Source organism: Elephas maximus, chromosome 6 (assembly GCF_024166365.1).
Source record: "Elephas maximus indicus isolate mEleMax1 chromosome 6, mEleMax1 primary haplotype, whole genome shotgun sequence".
NCBI lineage: Eukaryota > Metazoa > Chordata > Mammalia > Proboscidea > Elephantidae > Elephas > Elephas maximus.
The window spans coordinates 64,119,162-64,137,711 of NC_064824.1; the positions used below are offsets into that span (position 1 = coordinate 64,119,162).

The following is an 18,550-nucleotide window of genomic DNA, read 5'->3' on the forward strand; positions in this document are numbered from 1 at the left end:
ACAGAAAGCATTGTCGTGAACAAATTCAGGTGATTAAAATAGTAAATTGTTGAGGAAGGGCATATACCTCCAATACTGTAATTTCTTAAATAGATATTATACAATTTGGTTCAGTGAATGAAAATAACTTGCAGTTAAAGTACAGCAAGATGCTAAGTACTGGGTTGCCCTATTTTGACTGGGCTTAGGCACTCATGCCACAGCACTAGGTAAGATTAAAGATGAATATTCTTGAAGGCCAGGATTTAAACAGACATAAAAAATTCAACATAGCGAAGTAATCTTGGGCAAGTCGCTCAGCCTCTCTGTCACTTAAACAGTGTGTGTCTCAATTTACTTCTATACAATGGCACTAATAAAGTAAAGACCTCTGCCATTTGAGGTAAAGATTAAATGAGTTAATACATGTGAAGTGCCTGGAGGAGTGCCTGTGAATTACTAAATATTATCTAAGCATTAGCTAAAACAAATGAATAAAACAAAATTGTAGAGCTGAAAGGAACCTAGTTTAATTACTAAGTTTTAGAGATTAGGTAAATAAGGACGAAGCTCTAGAGAATTTAGGTAGCTTGACCAAGGACCAAAACAGAGGTTTCCTGCCTTCAGATCCAATATTCTTTCCACTACAGTTTACTGCCAAAACAAAAATTTTCTGTAAGTGAAAAAGAAATTTTTTTTATCAGATGACCACATGATGGCACTAGGAACACAAAACAGGAGAAGGAAACTTCCATACAAATGCAAAAACTCCGAACACATCATTTTTACGTTTCAAATCTTTTACCATTAGTTTATTTATACCCCTAAGGAATTTCTTGTTTTCAGATTAAAAATTAAATGGCCTTCCCATTTATAGAATTCTTCCTTTTTAAAAATTAAGTAGTATGAGCTGTGATAATTTCAATAATATTTTTATGTTTATTTTTGTCAAAGCCACCAAATAAGATACAGTCAGAAATGAAGAAGCTGTTTTTCACTAACGAACATAACATGACATAGATGCATTTAGTTGTAGAGTTCTCTTTTTAACACCAACGGAAATCACAAAAGTAAATCCCTACAGACAATTTTGAAATAAATCTCAGCTTCCTTCATTTACTTCCAGGGTCTTTATGACGCAGTAAGTTTTGCATGACACAGTCATAACTCAATGACTTAAGTTTGAAATTCGGCCAATATTTCAGTATAGATTTCATTAGAAAAGTTCAAGAAATAGCTAAGTATAGGCTAAAATCTGATATCCTTCAATAAAAAAATATGCTTAAATGTTTACTCAAAGGTGCATTAAAGTGTTTTTTATATTTATATCATAGATATGTCTAAATTTAGCTCCGGAAGTAAACTTATTTGTTACTATATCATAATTCACTGTAAAATTCTACACAGTCACAAACTTTGTACTAACATGGTAAAAATAAAAATAACTAACTTGCATTAGCTTTGTAGAATTCAATACATGCAAATGTTTTTAGGAGATATCAAGTATACAGACATATATACGTATATACATACATAGGCATGTATATATATCGTTAACAACTTCATAAGTTTCTGTGACATTTTTGTGATTAATCAACTTTAAGGTTTATGTGACAAAAAAAGATTTTAAAAAAGTGATAAAAGCCATAAAATATGGACACTTCCGAACCTAATTTTACATTTAGCATCAGAGCACTTACAGATTATCAACAAATAGCTAGTATTAACCACTTGAAAAAGGATATGAATGTACCAAAATCTTAATAGCTATTTTCCTAAGAGGGTTGAAGGGAGTTAAAATGTACAGGGCAGAGGTGGCACTGAACCGGAAGATGGCCTTCCCTTTATTCAATACTATAAAAGTCTGTAAGATAGGAACACAACATAGAAGTATAAAAGTATACGCCATTTAAATTCTATTGTCTACTTTCTGTATTTGCCATAATGAATTATTTCAATGTTGCATGAGAAACCAGCACAATCAGAACTTTTGATGTGCACCCTAAAGATAAACTGTAATTAGATTTCTTCTTAACTAGAAGGGGAATTCAGTAATATCACTTACCTTTTATCTGCTACTTACCTGTGATTTTATTGTACATAAGACATTTTGATCAAGAGAATTTATTTATTTTCTTAATATTTTAAAGAAAAAGTCTTATATGGGTGTATATTTCATTTTATTCTAGAAATCTTAAGCTACTACAGTCCTTTCCCTGATTTCAGCTTTCCTAATTCAAATGTCTGTAAAATTAATCCCATGAAATGCAAAATCATCCAATAAAACTAATACCATTTTTGAAATAAATATTCTTTCATCATCTATGCTTATAAAATATACATTATAACTCTGTAATAGAAGATAAAAACAGTTACCATCAAACCCACTCCTGGTTTAGATGGATGTGATCCAAGAATTGATTTCTGCAGGCCAAATTCCCCAGAGAGTATCCGTTGACCAGGAGTGCTAAACTCTGTATTGGGATTTCTGAGTTAGCTGACACATTGAATCGTAATCCCAACTGACTGCCTATCTCATGTAATCCTTCCTTAGCATAGAAAAAAAGCTCAAAGCCCCTGAAGAACCCAGAATCTGTGACTAGGAATGGAATTTCATTCCAAAAATTAGACTTACTTGAGAGCAATTGGCAGTGTACAAACAAAAAAAGAAAGCAGCAGCACGTAACAGTGTATCAAGGACTCTCTGATATTTGGGGAAGGGAATTTTAAAGCTTTTTTAAATTTATATTTACCCATTCTTCAAAAGCTCTGCGTTTTAGGCAGTAGGATGCATATCTGCCTAGATCACATTATGACACAGAAAGTATTAACTTTATGCTTATTTTCTATGAAGAACCCTTGATAAGCATTTATTCTCTACATTTAGGCTGCAGATCATTTTAAAGAGGTTTCCTCCTACCTTTAGGGTTTTCTAAATTCACGTAATGACCCAAAAACTTTGACTGCATTGCCATTTGAAAATAGCGCTTCCGATCTTTTGGTATGTGCAGGAGTGTCCTAAATCGGTGCTGCAGAACTGTGGCCCTCCAACCAGTGCTGGTCTGCAAGCTGTTCTTGGTCTGTGACGTGACAGGCACAGGTACTGATGGGAACAGCTGAGAAACTTGTATGGCAATCTGACAAACTGATTGTATGTCTGTTGGATCTAATAATAATAAAAAGATGGTAGATTGTATTTTGTGTGTCTTTGTCATTACAATCCTCTAGAAATTAATTTTAATTGCATTTTATGGAAGAATAGGGGCCTCACCTTCTCTACAGAGAGTTTTAGAGACACTGCTCTAAAACTCTACATTTACTTTTTCATCTTTTGAAGGCAGGGAAATCTAGAATATGAAGAAAACTTTTAACTACCAAGTCCATTTGTAGGAAGGGGGACTTTCACAGGGGCTTCTGAGAGAAGCAATCACCTACGTCTAGGGCACTCAGCCCCCTTTTTCTCTGATTCATTCAGTGTTTCTGTCCCTGAATGACATTGTGAGATCATCACAAAACGTGAAGAAACTTGTGCAACGCCAATACCTTTGCCCTAGGGTATATGAGCACATAAGGGCACAAAGGTGAAAGTGAGCTTACACAGGACTGAATATGGCCCACCTTTCAAACCTACTGCATACTGCTTCCTTTCCTCAAAAATATGCTAAGTAAAATCTGCTAGGATTACTGAGTCGAAATCAGCTTGATGCTAACAGCAAGGGGTGGGACAGCCAGTAAAAATCTAACATAGCATTTCAAATAAGATTACAAGCTAATTTTGAGATGGATAAGAGAAAAAAGAAGTTCCAATCCATAGGTGACCTAATCATGGCTCAGGGGCAAGTAGGGTGGGGGCTGGTCAATACGATACTGACTGTAGCACAGTGGACAATGAAAATAGGCTCATCCTTAGGAGATTGGGCCACACTCAGAAAAGACAACCTGTGGTTCTGGCCCCTTGGGTCCCCCTCCAGCCCAAACCAGAAACAGAGGTAATAAAAGAAGAAGACAATAGAAAAGATCAAGGAAGGGGTGGTAAAGCAAATAACAAGGCATTGGAGGCCAAAAGAAGGGATGGGAGAAAGAAGGAAAATTCTGCTCTGAGGACTAAAGTGAACAAGACGCAAGATTCAGAAACTGAACAGATAGGGGCCCAAAGAAAGAGTGCAAAGAGCTGGAACTCAGCAAGGTGACTTTGATGAAAAACCACTGCATCCTCTGATAATCCTAAGTAATTCTAGCCTAAAATTCCCTTTCACATAGAGGAATAAATACTTTGAGACAAAAATTATGGCAAATGGACATACTTCTCAACTGTTCAAGCCTTAGATTGTACCCTTCACTCATTTATAGTTTTTTTTCCCTTTATTCATTTGAAAAATTCTAAAAATTCGTTGAAGATCAATATTTTGAACTTCATATTTATGGGATTCATGTGTCTGATGTGGAAATGCTTGCAATTTCAATTTAGAAATGGAATTAAAGAGGTTTTATTGTGAAACCATGTTTGCTCTGCTTTAATTTTTCATAAGACATACAGAAGGGCAAGGTATCCTTGCTTAGAGAGCTAGCCTAGGGGCCAGCTGTAAGGCCAACATCAGGTGGCCATTTCCATAGAACGTCTTCTGTGAGGGCTCTGCTTTTGTCCAGTTGAAGAATACATGTTTATCTACAAACTTCATACATGTCACTTTAAAGAGTTTGTGAGTTTACTTTAAACAGCCTTACGATAAAGCAGAAGTATCCAGTTTTATATAGTAACCCAATATGTAGAATCTTAAATATGTTCCCGTTTTTATGTCAGTGAATGAGTCCCATTTGGAACTTCAAATTTATATTTTGCAATTGATCTAGTGCCTATTTCCTCATCTATCTGTACCCATCCTCCTTATATTTGCTTACATAGCCAAGAAGCCAAATATTCAATTTATTTGTTAAGAATTGATAAAAGGATACCTGTTCCAAGGAAACTCAGATACATGTTTCACCAAATAATAGTATTGATAGTATTGATGAGTCAGAATGGAACACTGTTTACTTACAACAAATAGTGAAGTGACTCCAGAATTTTCAAACATAAACATTTGTCTTTCCCATTTTAAAGCAAAGAAAGGGCTTTAAAAGGGAAGACTAGCCAAGATGTTAATACATCTTCAACTGCATAAACAAATATGATGTACCCGTTACCGGGGAGAATTGATTCCCACACATAGTGGCCCTATAGGACAGAGTAGAACTGTCCCAGAAAAAAAAAATATTTTTCTTTAAATCTGAAGAGGCGTGCATTAGGGTTGAATTCTTTCACCATACTTATTCAACCCACACGCTTGGCAAATAGCCCGAGGAGCTGGACAATATGAAGAATGCAACAACAGGGTTGGAGGAAGACTCACAGCAACCTGTGATATGAAGATGACACAATCTGGCTTGCTGAAAGTGAAGAGGGCTTGAAGCACTTACTGATGAAGATCAAAAGCTACAGCCCTCAATGTGGATTATACCTTAACATAAAGAAAGCAAAAATCCTTGCAGCTGGACCAATAAGTAACATCATGATACCTGGAGAAACTATCAAAGTTGTCAAGGATTTCATTTTACCTGGATCCACAATCAACACCCATGGAAGCAGCAGACAAGAAATCAAACGATGTATTGCACTTGGAAAATCTGCTTAAAAAGACCTCTTTACAGTGTTAAAAAGCAAAGATGTCACCTTGAGGACGAAGGCATGCCAGATCCAAGCCACAATTTTTTCAATTGCCTCATACACATGTGAAAGCTGGACAATGAATAAGGAAGACCTAAGAAGAACTGATGCCTTTGAACTATGGTGTTGGTGAAGAATACTGAATATACCATGGACTGCCAGAAGAAAGAACAAATCTGTCCTGGAGGAGGTCCAGCCAGGATGCTCCTTAGAAGAGAAGATGGTGAGACTTCGTCTCACCTTGAACATGTCATCAGGAGGGAACAATCCGTGGAGAAGTACATTATACTTGGTAAAGTAAAGGGTCGCTGAAAATAAGGAAGACTGTCAACAAGATGAGTAGCCCTGGTGGCACAGTGGTTAAGAGCTTGGGTGCTAACCAAACGGTCGGCAGTTCAAATCCACCAGGCGCTCCTTGGAAACCGTATGGGGAAGTTCCACTCTGTTCTATCGGGTCGCTGGGAGTCGGAATCGACTCAATGGCAATGGATCTCAACAAGATGGACTGACACAGTGGCTGCCACAATGGGCTCAAACATAGCGACAATTGTGAGGATGATGCAAAAGCAGGTGACGTTTCCTTCTGTCGTACATAAGTCTCTATGAGCTGGAACTGACTGATGGCACCTAACAAAAACAACCATCTTTATGCAAAAAGAGCCTTGGTGGAGCAGTGGTTAAGTGCTTAGCTGCTAACCAAAAGGTCTGTAGTTTGAACCCACCAGCTGCTCTACAGGAAAGATTACAGCTTTGGAAACCCTGTGGGGGTGTTCTACTCTGTCCTATAGGGTCGTGATGTGTCTGACTTGAAGGCGATGGACTTCGGTTTTTGGAATCTTTATGGAAATAGATTGCCACATCTTTCTTCCATAGAGCAGCTGGTAGGTTGGAATTGCAGACTTTTCAGTTAGCAGACAAGTGCTCCTTAAATATGATGTAGCTTTAAGCAAATAACATTTTATAAACTGTTCAACTGAGAATCAGTTTTGACTTAAAAAAAAACTTTTAGATGGCTTATTATAGTATCTTAAAAACAAAAAAACAAACCCAGTGCCGTTGAGTCGATTCCGACTCATAGCAACCCCATAGGACAGAGTAGAACTGTGCCATAGAGTTTCCAAAGAGTGCCTGGCGGATTCCAACTGCCGACCCTTTGGTTTTCAGCCATAGCACTTAACCACTACGCCACCAGGGTTTATAGTAAAAAAAAAAAAAAGAAAATCTAATTAGTTCAACAAAAATTTGATTAACCCTACTCCTGGGGATAATTTTTATTGTATTAAGTCACTTCAATACAAAACAAAAACTTGAAAATTGATGGTAGAGCAGATACAGCTGATAAAGTAGCATCCAGTTTGAAATAGGCTACTCTTGACAGCCCAGTGTTGATCTGGACATGCATAGGGTATGAGTGGTTCCAACTGCCAGTGCCAAGAATTTGTGTTTTGGTAGAATTCAGCCGCATCTATGATTATTCTTAAAATCTGTCCATAAGTTAATTTGTTACAGAGCCAAATAATAAATGCCTTAAGTGCAAATGTGCAAAAGAATGTAAGAAATTCATGAAATAATTCTAACATGGGAAGAAATTTTTGCCTCAGAACAAATTTCCAACATGGCATTGTGACTGAATCAGAGACTAGATTCTATATAGGAAATACCACTTTACAGATATCTTTACCAAAGAAAGTAAATCCTCATATATTAGGTGTTGGCCCACCTTGTCACTTACCTTTTCATAGATAGTTACCAGTATTAAGTAATATTCATTGAGTGCCTTTATGATACTTTTTAAATATATGTGTGCATTGCAGGCACATGGAAAGCAGGGTAGACCTAGTTCTAGGTCCGATTGTTATTTTCAATTTGAAAGGCATATATCAAATATTTGGTACAGTATTTACATAGCTCTGTGCTACAGTCTGTAGAGAAATCAAAGATGTATGTCATGACCCCCAAGAAACTTAGAAACAAGTAACTGTTCAGTCAACTACCTATACCAGTAGAAGAAAATTTAGAAGGGTTAGTGCAGGTTTACCTGGACCAGCAATCTCCATCAGATACATGATGTGAGCTACAGATCTTAGCCACACATACGATTTTAAATTTTCTAATAGCCATATTTTAAAAAAGTAAAAAGCAGGTGAAATTAGTTTTAGTTATTTTTCCTTTAACCCAATATATCCAAAATATTATCATTTCAGGATGAAATCAACATGAACGATTATTATGATATTTACGTCCTTTTTATTATACTAAGTCTAAATTCTTGAAATCTGGAATTGTCATATTTCATGAATACCATAGCCAGATAAGTTTATGTCTACTGTATTGGATAACCCAGACCTAGATTTAAATCATTCTTTATTCAGCTAGGTCATTCTCTCTCTCTCTCTCGACAGCCCTTACTAAGTAAAAGTATTTCCTGGTTAAAGACAAACCAAGAAGATAGTTACATAGAAACAACAGCTTAATGATATGGAAAGCAGCATTAGGAAAATATAAGTAGGATTTGTTTCATCTTGTGGAGTTGTTAAGAGTGCATATTGTGGAGTTGGATTCCTGGGTTCAAAAATTGGCTCTGCTGCCTTTTAGCTATGAGATCCTGGCCAAGACATTTAACTTTTTTTTGACTCAATTGCCTCATTTGAAAAAAGAGAGTAAATACACTTAGCTCATAGAGGTATTACGATTCCAACTCTGTAGGTCAGATTCTGATGCCTAGAAATCTGTACTGTTAATAAATATCTCAGAAGATTCTGCAATAGCAGGGCTGTGAATCTTGTTTTTTATTAGTGATTTTAAACGCTAACCAAACTATCAATGATCATGCTGTACACAAGGATTAAAATCCTTTCTGTAGAGTCAATAAGGAAATAATTTTATTATCAACACTTTGGTAGAAATTACTACTTAAAAATCTATATAGAAAGTGATTTGTTTATAATTTTTTCCCAAAATGAACACTGAATATAAAAAGCCACAGCTTTCCAGATTCTTTTTCTAAACGTAGCCATTTCCTTTGAATTTATTTCAACCTGGGTACCATGTGCCTTGAAATACATAATTTAAACATAAACCTTATCTTTGTGTTTCATCTAAACATCAAAAAATTGTCAAATAACGGGACAAATTCTGAGTTTACTGCACTTGCCTGCTCTTAAAGTAAATCTACTGTCAAAGGTAAGAAGTAATACACAAAGGTTAGCAATGAACATGAACATAAAAAGTGTAGTGTATAGTATTGGTTGATAAAATTTATGCCTTTGTCTTAAAGTTTAAAACAAAGGTAATTTCCAACTCATACATGAGATGTGTTTCAAAAATGTATGTGGAAGTTAACTATTGGAACATGGAACACATTTTCACACAGAAAGAGTTGTATCTATCTCTGTATCACTATATTGTTATATCTCTTTATCTACATCTAGCCAGATCCAAAATAAACCTATGTAACTTAATGAAATACACTTCTGTATTAATAGTGCTGTGGAACTTTATCACCACGTATAAGAAAGTGTCACTATGAAAATGGTAACAGAGTTCTAAGTTGGGCTGTCAGATCCACAACTCCCCTTTTGGTGTAGGCCAGAGAGTAGGACTAGGAAAATTTCCTGCCCCTATATCCTATTTTTTTTTTTTTTATAGGGTCGCTTTGAGTCGGAATCGACTCGACGGCACTGGGTTTTGTTATATCTTATTTAGGAGCCCTGGTGGCACAGTGGTTAAGAGCTCAGCTGCTAATGAAAAGGTTGGCAGTTCGAATTCACCAGGTGCTATTTGGAAATCCTATGGGACAATTCTACTCTGTCCTATGAGGTCACTATGTGCCAGAATCAACTCATTGGTAACAAGTTTGGTTTATGTCCTATTCAGAAGTAGGATCAACCTTTTCCAGCTCCAAGCTACTGGGAAGGGCGAGGAAGGATAGAATGAAAGCCATGAGACAACAGGAGAGAAGCTTCAAAGGTGTGAGTGTGAAAAACTGCATAGAAGGTCAAGAGATTCCTATTATTGCACACTTCTAGGGACATATTTAACAGCCTTGGGATGCAGTGGTTAAAGTGCTGGGCTGCAAAACAAAAGGTCACCGGGATAAAGATGTGGCAGTCTGCTTCCATAAAGATGTACAGCCTTGGAAACCCTATGGGTAGTTCTACCCTGTCCTTTAGGGTCATAATGAGTTGGAATCAACTTGACAGCAGTGGGTTTTAAGGACATTTCTTATTCTGGGTCAGTCCTATGGCAGATATTCCATTTTTTTCTCAGGTCTCTCTAGATGGCCTCACCTACTTCTCCATTTGCTATAACCTGTGGATTCTGTCCATTTCCCTCCATTTCTGGCTCACTGAGTGATGAAAAGCCTTTCTGCAGGTTCTCTGACTCTGAAGTAAGCACACAACATAAAAAAATGTTTCTTCTCCAAATCTTACTCTACTTTCCCTTAGACTAGGTATAAGCAGCCTAAAGAACAACCTGGCACACTTATCTGCCTGTGGCCCAGCCTTCACCTCCTTACACGTGTGGCCGTTAAGTCAGAGATAACAGACTAAAATGCCCACCAAAGCCAGGCCTGTCGCTTGGTACCTGGCAATTTTTGGGATATGAGTCAGTGATGCCAGATCTGATCATTCAAGAGAAGTCATAAGTCTGCACTGATGTGGGCTGTGTGTGTGTGTGATCTCCTGATTTATAAGTGTCAGAAGCTAAATCAAAAATTTAAACATTGCATACATCAAACAAACTATGTGTGGGCTCAATGCCTCGCAGTTTTTTATCTCTGCTTTAAGCTCAAAGAAGAATTAAAAAACGAACTTTGAAAGCCAGTACTTTGTATCTATAGGCTTTAGCAGGGTGAAAGGCGGCGGGGGGGGGATGGTGGGAGTAGAGACAGTGGAGGAGATATTCCCAAAGGAGGAACCCAGCTGGGCTCTCATCAGCCAAGGCTATACCTCAGATAAAGAAAGTATTATAATGAAATGGGCAAAGACCTGCAATTAGGAAACCAAAAGGGAAGAACACGCTTGGTATTTCTCAAGCTGACAGAACTGAATTAGAAATCCCAGCCTCGTGTTACAGTTTTGAATGATTCTACGGGCAAAATGGAGCCCTGGTGGTGCAGTGGTTAAGAGCTTGGCTGCTAACCAAAAGGTCGGCAGTTGGAATCCACCAGCCACTCCTTGGAAAGCCTCTATGGCAGTACTACTCCGTCCTTTAGGGTCACTATGAGTCAGAATCGACTCGATGGCAATGTGTTAATAGGCAAAATACTGAACGACGCAGGAAACATCAAAAGAAGATGGAAAGAGTATACAGAGTCGCTGTACCAAAAAGACTTGGTCAAAGTTCAGCCATTTCAGGACGTAGCACATGATCAAGAACCGATGATATTGAAGGAAGAAGCCCAAGCTTCACTGAAGGCACTGGAGAAAAATAAGGCTCCAAGAATTGATGGGACATCAGTTGAGATGTTTGAACAAATCATGCGGCACTAGAGGTGTTCACATCTATGCCAAGAAATTGTGAAGACAGCTACCCGACCAACTGACAGGAATAGATCCACATTTGTGTCAATTCCAAAGAAGGGGGATCCAACAGAATGCAGAAATTATTAAACAATATCATTAATATCACATACAAGTGAAATTTTGCTGAAAATCATTCAAAAATGGTTGCAGCAGTACATTGACTGGGAAATGCCAGACTTCAAGCTGGATTCAGAAGAGGACATGGAACAAGGGACATCACTGCTGACGTCACATGGATCTTGGCTGAAAACAGAGAATACCAGAAAGATGTCTAGTATGTTTTATTGACTATGCAAAGGCATTTGACTGTGGGGATCATAACAAATTATGGATAACATTGGGAAGAATGAGAATTCCAGAACACTTAATTGTGCTCATGTGGAACCTGTACATAGACCAAGAGGCAAGAGGATACTGCATGGCTTAAAATCAGGAAAAGTATGCATCCGGGTTACATCCTTTCACCTTACTTATTCAATCCGAGAAGCTGAACTATATGAAGAAGAACATGGCATCAGGATTGGAAGAGGATTCATTAACAACTTTCGATATGCAGATGACACATCATTGCTTGCTGAAAGGGAAGAGGACTTGAAGCACTGATGCAGATTAAATATTACAGCCTTCAGTATGGATTATACCTCAACATAAAGGAAACAAAAATTCTTGCAACTGGACCAATAAGCAACATCATGATTCATGGAGAAAATACTGAAGTGGTCAAGGATTTCACTTTACTTGAGCCCACAATCAACACCCATGGAAGCAACAGTCAAGAAATCAAATGACACGTTGAATTGGGCAAATTTCCTGCAAAAGACCTCTTTAAAGTGTTAAAAAGCACTTTGAGAACTAAGGTGTGCCTGACTCAAGCCGTGGTATTTTCAATAGCCTCATATGTATGTGAAGGGGGACTATGAATAAGGAAGACTGAAGAATTCATGCCTTTGAACTATGGCAAAGAATATTGAATATACCATGAACTGCCAGAACGAGGAACAAATCTGTCTTGGAAGAAGTACAGCAAGAATGCTCATTAGAAGCAAGGATGGCAAGACTTCGTCTCACATATTTAGGGCATGTTATCAAGAGGGACCAGTTCCTGGAGAAGGACTTCATGTTTAGTAGAGTAGAGGGTCAGCAAAAGAGAGGAAGACCATCAATGAGATGGACTGACCAGTGGCTGCAAAAATGGGCTCAAGCATAGCAAAGATTGGAAGGATGGTACGAGACCGAGCAGTGTTTTGTTCTGTTGTACATAGGGTCGCTATGAGTTGGAACCAATTTGATAGCATCTAACAATAACAAATACACCCACACACCCACACACACATATTCGGAGCCCTGGTGGCACAGTGGTTAAGTGGTACAGCTGCTACCCAAAAGGTTGGTAGTTCAAATCCACTAGCCTCTCCTTTAAAATTCTATGGGGCAGTTCTATTATGTCCTCTAGGGTCACTATGGGTTAGAATTGACTAGTGGGCAATGGCTTATACACACACATATATGTTTATAATTTATTTTATTTCTGTTGTTGCTGTTTACTTTTGAAGAAGCAGCAAGCCCTTTCTCTTGAGGTTACTAGGTTGCAGAATGCTTGCTTAGTGCTATTGGGAGCTATCTCTGCCTGAGAATGAAGAATGAGAATGAAGCCAGCAAAGGAGAAAGTTAAGCCAAAAATGAGAAAGGACTGGATCTTGACAACATTATTGGATCCATCAATATTGAAACCAAATTTGCCCCACAATTTTTTTTTTTTTTTTTGCTAAAACTAGTTTCAGTTGGGGTTTCATCACTTCCTATTGAATTATCTCAAACCAATAGAGCAGCTACTCGATAAATTCTAACAATTATTTTACCACCAACATCATCTTTTTGGGATCATTTCTGAGACAGAGAATGGTAGTGAAGAGGGAGAAAAGGGCATAAGGAAGAAATATCAAGTAATAATAGAACCCGTATGGCGTGGAGAAAGATTCTGAAGGCAAACTCTGGTGCTTCAGATGGAATCAGCCTGGGTAACTGGTAGTTCTAGAAGAGCTAATGACATGAAAGAAAAATCTTTGTAAACTGGGGACTGTCCATATGACAATCTATGGAGTCATAAGCTTTTAACTATCATCTACTTTTCCCATTTTTTATTAAATTACTTTTGTAAGAAAAATTCCCTAATCTCAATCAAAAGCAAAACAAACAACTCTCTCTACCCAATATAACAACTATAAAAATTTCTGTAGCTATTGCATTCCAGGAATGAATTGGAAATCACAAGTTCATGTATTATTCTCATGGATTCCAATTAAAGAGAGGATAACCATCTCTTTAGAGCAGCTGATGCAAAGGTATAAGTCATTTTTAAATGGTCCATGAGACAATCAAGTAATGAATATTTTTTACATTTCATAGCTAATAGACTTACCTATTTCTACTACAGACCTAAAATACCTCACCCTGTTTCCAGTAAAATGCAACATTGTCAAAAGGATATTTCCTTCCATGGAAACTAATGAGACATCTGTAATTTTGAGAAGAACGAGAAGGGGGACGTGTTCTGTAACAAAGAGTGGGTGAAGAATCTGAATGTATAGTCAAATGGTACAAAATCAAACCAAGCTATGAAAGGAAACTGTGAAAAAAAAAATCCCAAACGGAAAAAAAACGTGTGTTCACAAGCTAAAATGTGCCTTGGTACACAGCTAGAATAAACAAACAAAAGGAAGCAACCTGGAATCATGTTCTCATGCTTTCATGTGCCAGGAATGTTCATGAGGCGGTTGCTAATATTTCTTCAAGCCCCGGTGGAACAGTGGTTAAGAGCTTGGCTGCTAACCAAAAGGTCGGCAGTTCAAATCCACCAGCTGCTCCTTGGAAACCCTATGGCAGCAGTTCTAGTCTGTCCTATAGGGTCATTATGGGTCAGAATTGACTTGACGGCAATGGATTTTGGTTTGGTACTACTACAATATCATTGATCATAGCTTAAACTACTTTAACAATTTTACTAGATAGAATATTTGAACATTCTATAATTTGCACATTTTAAACTGGGTCAAAAAGGATAAAAATAGGTGGGCACATGCCATGATCAGCAGTGATGTACATTTCCATAAGCTCACTGACATTGTCTCTGTAAAAGATCAAGGAGAGCTTCAGTGTGGTTTTGTGTTGTTTCTATTCATGCTAATTTCTTGTATGTATATCACTACACTTTATTGTAAAGCGCAATATAAAGGATCGATTCTGCAACTATTTTTATAGTCTGCCTACTTTTTTAATTCTATGTATTATTAAGAAACTAGAGACTTTGTATATTGATTAAAATGACAAATTAATTATTGTACTTGAGTTAAACTTTAGGAAAGACCTTGGTTTAACTAATGTCTACATATTCTAACTCACTCCGCCAAACAAATTCACCCCCTCCCCCATATCAGCATAGTGGGATGTCTCATCCCAAGAAACATTTCCACAAGTGACAGTTCCACTATTCTAGACCCTTTAGCTACACCGGGAGTATTGTGTGTGTCTACAGCATTGTTTTAATTATGATCACCCTGCCAATCTCAGACAGTGAAGTCACTAAAAGAAAATTACTCATCAAAAAAAATTGGAAGAAATATTCACTATTTTTAAAAGACTGAGAATTTGCTAAATGTCCCAACTTCAGTCAGAACAAATTAATTCACAATTTAAGGGTATTACTCAATACCAAAATAATCCAACTCTGAATGAAAACTAAGATTGAAAAAAATCCACATGGAACTTGAAGAAAGTTTTAACATAAAAATACAAAAGAAGGGAACTGCAAGCACGTAGTAGTGTTCTAAGCATGCCATATTCGTTTTTAAGTATTTCGGTCCTATAAAAAGTTTCATTTGAATTGCTGTTGAGTGACTTACACTTGAAGACTTGTCTGACGTTAGCTCAATGTCAAAGAGAAGGATGTGCCTTACCTTGGGAAAAAACTTCCTAATAACAAAATATTTCTCTTATCAGGTTGTTCTACTTGCACATTGTGACTTCTTCCAAAACATTTCTCCTGCATCACACAATGTGCATTTGAAGATAAGGACAGAAGATGCTAAAGGTAAGTTTGGATATGAACCTAGCAAAATATATAAGGTTTACTTCAGCACAAGAATTTGGCTGGTTAGTCATTCCAGCAGAGTTGGTCTTTCAATCTCAGTTTTAAGGTCTTCCTTTTAACATTTTGAAAGGGTATATATAATTTATTTTTCACTGCTTTTGTATCGTCTTTGTTACGTGGCGCTCATTATAAACCAACTGTGGATTGTTTTAATTGGGGACAATCTCTCAAGACAATAACTTTCATCAGTCTGAAAGGTCTTTAATTTAAAAGAAAACATTGATTGAATGCTGGTTTCTATGTGAAGAATCAGTGTCCTTGTCTACATGCATTGATTTGGTCCTTCTCAAAACATTCATTTATTGTTCTACAAACAAGGACACAGCACAAGAGCTGGGATGCTAAATTGCATCCCTGTTTGTTGAAAGGGTAGACTCTGGGGTGGCTTTAATCATTTCTAGATGGTGGTTACTGCATGAGCGAGGTGGGGGCTAATATCTGGTGGTAGTGAAGTGTCTCTGAGGATGGAGCCCACTAGCCCAGCCCTCAGACAAGTCAATAAACCTCTTCATACCCCAGTTTCCTCCTCTGAAATCAGGAATGATAATAGGGTCTGTCTAATAGCCTAATGTGTAACAGGATCTATCTAACAGCCTAATGAAAGGATTAAATGAGTTAATATGCGTTAAGCACTTAGAAAAATGCCTGCATGATATTGCTAAATATTATATATATATAAATGTAAATATTAAATATGTTGTTAAATATAAAAAAGTGTATAGAGGGAGCAGACTGAATTGTCTGGATGTGTCCAATGGCTTTAAATAAAGTTAACACCCTCAGTGGTGGGAATGAGTTACTGTGTGGAACACATCAATAACAAAGTAATTTTAAATAAGCTAAAATGCTTGAAGAATTGGAATTTATGCACTTTTTCTTTCTTTACACAAATAAAACTCTTGTAGTCTACTTCAACAGATTTGGGCTTTGGCTTTTCAGATACCACATTAATTTCCAAAGGACTGATTTAATGAAAAAGTGCATTAAATAACTTCTCATAACCTAAATGGCAGTTATGAAATGGCTATTCTTTTTCCTACTAGGATTTGACAACAGGGTGCTAAAAAGAAAAGTTAAATTAAAGAAAATGAAATTTATGGAAAACTGGTCTTATCTCTTTACTGTAAAACGAACAAGCCAGTTTTTAAAAAGAGAAAGTAGATTATACTTAAACTGGCTATACCCTGAAAAGTTAAAAGAAAATTTTTTGAACATAGTCCTGCTCATCCTTTTGTGAGACTGGCAGCAGCCAATGAGAATATGATTTACAAAATGGTCTCAAATGCTTTCTGTTAAAACTACCAAAATTATATATTTGATGAGGACTAACTTTCTACAAAAATAGTCCCTAAAAGTTTCTGAGGTTATTTAAGGCCCATGTCCAACTAAAAAATTTCAATTGCTTAAGGTCAATTTTGGAAACCCTGGTGGCATAGTCGTTAATACTATGGCTGCTAACCAAAAAATTGGCAGTTCGAATCCATCAGGTGCTCCTTGGAAACTCTATGGGCAGTTCTACTCTATCCTATAGGGTCTCTATGAGTCGGAATCAACTGGACGGCAATGGGTATATGCATATATAATAAAAATTTTGTGCCTTACACTTCTACCCAGAGCTAAAAAGCGTGTTCTGTGTCAGGTGAAACAATAAAATGTTGAAATTAAATCAAATTTTACCTGGAATCAGTATAATAATCATTTTATCTTTTTCTATGCTTTTCTTTCTGATTTAGTGAAATCACAGTTATTATAATGAAAGATTAAGTGTTTATACAAGGCATTAAATTTTAAGCATGGATAGAGAAAAATGCATGCACTCAAATATCATTTATGGGCTCTTTAAATGACATTTTTAATTAAAATTCTTATCAATATCAATACATTTCTACCAAAAGGCGAATTTTTTCTAAAAATGGTATTTCATATAGGAATGTTCTTTTTCAAGTGAAAAAAGGTGCTTCAGGATAATAACTGATTTATTATTTGCAACGTGACTTGAAATTGAAAACCCTATAGGACTGTATTTTATTCTCTGAGAAATACCAAAATTTCACGAAGTCTTTATAAGTTTGATGATTTCAGAATTTCCAAGTGCAGAAAGTCCATAATTTTGGGGGAGGACTTTTTAATTTGTTAAATTAGCTGCCTACAATTTACGTTTATCTTTTAGGTATCTATCAGGTAGATGGAAACCTGGTGGTGCAGTAGTTGAAGAGCTCAGCTGCTCTTCAAATGGTCAGCAGTTCAAATCCACCAGCTGCTCCTTGGAAATTCTATGGGGCAATTCTACTCTGTCCTATATGGTCACCATGAGTCGGCAATGGGTTTGGTTTTGGTATCAGGTACGTTCAGGGCAGTTCAATCTCTTATGCTTAATCAATTTATTTCTCATATATATGCATGAAATATATGCAAATATGTGTCACTTCTTAAACAGATGAGTACTTAAGACTACTGATTCACCATGTGTTAGTGATGTAACAGTCCAAGGTATGCAGTAGGCAATAAACAGCAAAATATGCCTGACAGAAAACACTCACTTTTTTATTGATATAGTATGGGTCCAGGTCCTCCAAGGGCTCTGACACCATCCCTGGAGGAATGTCTCCATAAATAAATGGAAGGTTCTTTCCAGCTTCCAAGTCACTATTTGGCTTTGGACCATTTTCATCATCATCTTTCTTGTCTGGTTTGGGATTCTTAGCCTTTTCTTCTGCAATGCGTCTTTCAATAGCCGCAAGAGATTCTCTGGTGAAGAAGGTGAAGCTGTCAGGTCCTGGTGGTACAAGTACTGTTTGCTCCATCTTGTCATCCTGCACATTTTAATTACCATTTACTCTGCATATAAAAGTGCTAAAAAAGAAAAAAAAAAAAGCAAATTAAAAGATATTTAGGAGATTAAGAAATTTTAATATGTATAAATTCTTTTTATGAAATATGAAGTAGAGGATTTAGATTTTTGTTTTTACCTTAAATTTAAATCTAATTACTAAATATAAAATTTTAACAAACGTGTTTTTGTTTTATTGTGCTTTAGATGAAGTTTTACACAACAAATTAATTTCTCATTGAACAATTCATACACATATTGCTCTGTGACATCAGATGCCATCCCTGTGATGTGTCAATACTGTCCCCTTCTCGACCTTTGGTTCCCCAATTCCATTCGTCCAGTTTCCTCCTCCTGCCTTC

The 18,550-nt window shown here is 36.8% G+C and overlaps 1 protein-coding gene across 8 annotated transcripts in view; it reads right to left on the reverse strand.

Annotated features, from left to right (window-relative positions):
* The window catches only part of LOC126078436 (sodium channel protein type 1 subunit alpha), an 87,019-nt gene extending 68,857 nt beyond the window's left edge, over nt 1-18,162 (reverse strand). For all 8 annotated transcript variants that reach the window (XM_049888976.1, XM_049888975.1, XM_049888980.1 and 5 more), the window contains exons 1-2: nt 17,899-18,162; nt 1,725-1,843 (exon numbers count right to left, since the gene is read on the reverse strand). In XM_049888976.1, coding sequence (XP_049744933.1) covers nt 1,725-1,843; nt 17,899-18,162 — 383 coding nt within the window. The remainder of the gene's footprint in view (nt 1-1,724; nt 1,844-17,898) is intronic.
* Nucleotides 18,163-18,550: the final 388 nt, after the last annotated feature.